Source organism: Cryptomeria japonica, chromosome 2 (assembly GCF_030272615.1).
Source record: "Cryptomeria japonica chromosome 2, Sugi_1.0, whole genome shotgun sequence".
NCBI lineage: Eukaryota > Viridiplantae > Streptophyta > Pinopsida > Cupressales > Cupressaceae > Cryptomeria > Cryptomeria japonica.
Genome location: NC_081406.1, coordinates 520835343 through 520838165, shown reverse-complemented (window position 1 = coordinate 520838165; position 2823 = coordinate 520835343). Strand labels below are relative to the sequence as shown.

At 47.2% G+C, this 2823-nt stretch overlaps 1 protein-coding gene across 1 annotated transcript; it reads right to left on the bottom strand.

Moving 5' to 3' along the window:
* Nucleotides 1–355: 355 nt before the first annotated feature.
* Nucleotides 356–2339, bottom strand: LOC131035257 (disease resistance protein RFL1-like). The gene is made up of 2 exons (XM_057966924.2): nucleotides 1469–2339; nucleotides 356–1221 (listed from the first exon to the last, which is right to left on the bottom strand). Exons 1-2 carry the CDS (start codon nucleotides 2337–2339, stop codon nucleotides 356–358), a joined length of 1737 nt encoding a protein of 578 aa, XP_057822907.2.
* Between the last annotated feature and the right edge of the window lie 484 nt (nucleotides 2340–2823).

The following is a 2823-nucleotide window of genomic DNA, read 5'->3' as shown; positions in this document are numbered from 1 at the left end:
ATAATTGTTCAAGTTTGTCACATTTAGAAAATATGAGGCAGCCCAGGTGTTGAAATTGAGAAAGCCAAGGCGGGATTCTTGTCAAATCTCTGCAACTTATGAAGAGCGTTTTTAACTTCGTCATTGCAGTCATGTCGTCCGGCAGAGCAGTCATGCTGGGGAGCTTTATGACAAGAGTTCTCATTTCTATCATGGTGCCTAAAGTACCATGTTCGATTGTCATTCCCATATCTTCTAGTCCAAGCCATTTCAGTTGCGTCAGGGTTTGCAGATCCTTAAAGCAAGCTGCCCTTTCAGGTGCTCTGAAGCACAATTTGGACTTAGTCTGTGCTGTTACCGCTGGTCCCCACGCTTTTCAACATCCTTCCGATCGCAAATACTGAAGAGACAGAAGCCTGGAAATCCCAGAGGGTAAAGACTGCAGACGCTGACAGTAGCAGAAGTCCAAGTACTTCAAAGAGACAAGTTTACCAATCCCCGAGGGCAAGCATTCCAGTTGATTGCAGGTGGAAAGATCCAGGATCTGAAGCTTGTTTAGCTCGGTGATGCTTTCAGGCAATTTGTTAATTGGCAGGCGGGCCAACCGCAAGCAAACAAGCTGTTTCATGCGTCCAAAGCTGGAAGGTAGCTCCTGAATTGACGTGCCTCCAAGGTCCAGAACTCGAACCCGAGTCATTGTGGCCATGGCTCGCGCAGAAAAAATTGTGAGGTTCTTGTTCTCGGACAGCAGCATGGAAAGGACTTGTCCACCCTCGAATGAATCCGGAACAGAGGCAAAATTGTTCTCCATCAAGGAAATCCTGCTTTGCCCCTTGCACTCATTTTCTGGAAACAACTGTAGGTTTTTGCCCGCCCTGTACAAACAATTCTCTTCCAACTCCGCTATCTGCAGAGCTAAATCATGCAGCACATCGTGCATGGAACATACCATAACCTGCCCGTCCGCATCCATTACGCTGCCCTCGATTAGACAACGATCTAAGAGCACATTTACTTGAGCCCGCCCAATTTCCAAGGGATCGTAACCTGGGCGATTGGTTGTAACTAGTCCTTCCCCAATCCACAAGTTAATGAGATCCTCCACATACATAAATTCATCTTCCTTAAAGGCACCTATGTAAAGATAGCACAGTTGTAGATGAGGATTGTACCTGGCCAGAGCATCGTAGCTGAGCCTCAAACGGTTGTAAAGCTTGTTCTCCACATCCGGATTAAGCTTGTCTGCATTTTGCAGCCTCTGAAGCGTCACATCCTATTCTACAGGATCTGTGACGCCTGCCATGGTGGCCGCTATTACTTCAATGGCAAGCGGAAGCCCGTCACATTCCCTGCAAACGTGCCTTGCCGATTCCTCCACGGTCACTGACGGCACCTGATTATTGTTGTATGCGAAGGCATGAGATGAAAACAGTGCCCAGCTTTGATCCTCAAGAAGACCATTCAAGCTGATTGTATTGTCGAGCTTTACTCCTAATTTTCCCAAAACTTTTCTGTCCCTGGCGCTCACTACCAGTTTGCAGGTGCCGACCGTTACAACCGGCACGCCCAACGCCTCCAGGCTCCAGCAAACCGTCGCTGCTGTTTTCCCAATCATCGTCCAGGAACAGCAAAAACCTCCTGCTTTTCATCTTTTCATAGATCCACCGCTTCACATAATCGTCTTGGCCGCCTCCTTCATCAAACAGCTGATTGATTTGCAGAGCAATTTGCCTTCCAAGGTGACGGGCGAGAGCAGAAAGAGAAGGATTATGTGACACCGTGAGCCAAAGCACCAGATCCTGCTTAAAACTATCCTGCACCTCTTTACTATTGAACACAGTTTTCAAAAGCAGAGTTTTGCCAGCTCCGCCCATGGCAACCACTCCCAGGCAAGTTAGCCCTTCCCCTTCATCTATTAATTTCTCCCGCAGCTTAGAAAACACATCATCTTGTCCCACAATAAGGGGTTCGTTCACTGGCTGAAACCTCTGTGTTGCTGTTGGATAATTCGACGAGGTGGCTGCAGTGCCGAGATCGTCCAATTTTTGTTCAATACGTTGGAGACCTCGCCCGAGCTCCTCATTGCTGGCAAGCATGGTCGTTATACCAATCAAAGCAACCTGCTTCAGATGCTCTTCAACGCTTGCAATGATTTCCCGTATCCTCAAGCTCATGCGGTAGCGAGAAATCACATTATTAGTCGGTAAGCGTATGCAACACTGCTCTGCAACATCGGCGGCCTGTCTGACAAGCGAATCGAGTTTTTTCAACCACTCGTTCACAGCCGGGGGCCGTAGCGTTTGTGTCTCGTGGCTAAAAGTTTGGCCGAGCTTCAGGTGCGTCCGATACCTCTGGAACATTGTTCAAATAGTCTTCAAGTTTGTGAAGCTCTTTCTTGCATTGAACTGCAAGCTTGATGCGCTCGCTGATCTCTGTCAAAGCTACAGTTATCCCCCAACCTATCAATCCTGAAACGAAACCAGGGTCACCCATGTCGATCGGACTCTCTTTCGCAGGGTTTAAAACATAAATGCAGTGAAATGAAAGGCTTGTTTACTTTCAGGCCATAAAATTTGCGCCGAGGCTTTCTTACAAAGATGTTATGGTATGCCTAACTACCCAGAACTGTTCATCTGGTCAAGAATAGGATGGAGAAGACTAGTCGAAAGAGACCTGCACAATGCACGTATGCTGAGCTTATGACAGAATTTCCTGGAACGAATGGGGCGATTAGAGTTGTCTTGAAATTGTTTTATCATGGAGATGACTCATGAGTTGGAGAAAAAGTAGCCATGGAGAATTGTGGAAAAAGAATGCTCCCTAAATCAAACTACCTGCTTTTTA

Excerpts from the sequence above, each read along its gene's own strand:
- LOC131035257 (XM_057966924.2), bottom strand. The coding sequence starts at position 2,339 with ATGTTCCAGAGGTATCGGACGCACCTGAAGCTCGGCCAAACTTTTAGC. Across the intron at positions 1,222-1,468 it reads AAGTTTTGGGAAAATTAGGA|ACAAGCTTAATCCGGATGTG; the intron begins GTAAAGCTCGAC and ends TGCAAAATGCAG.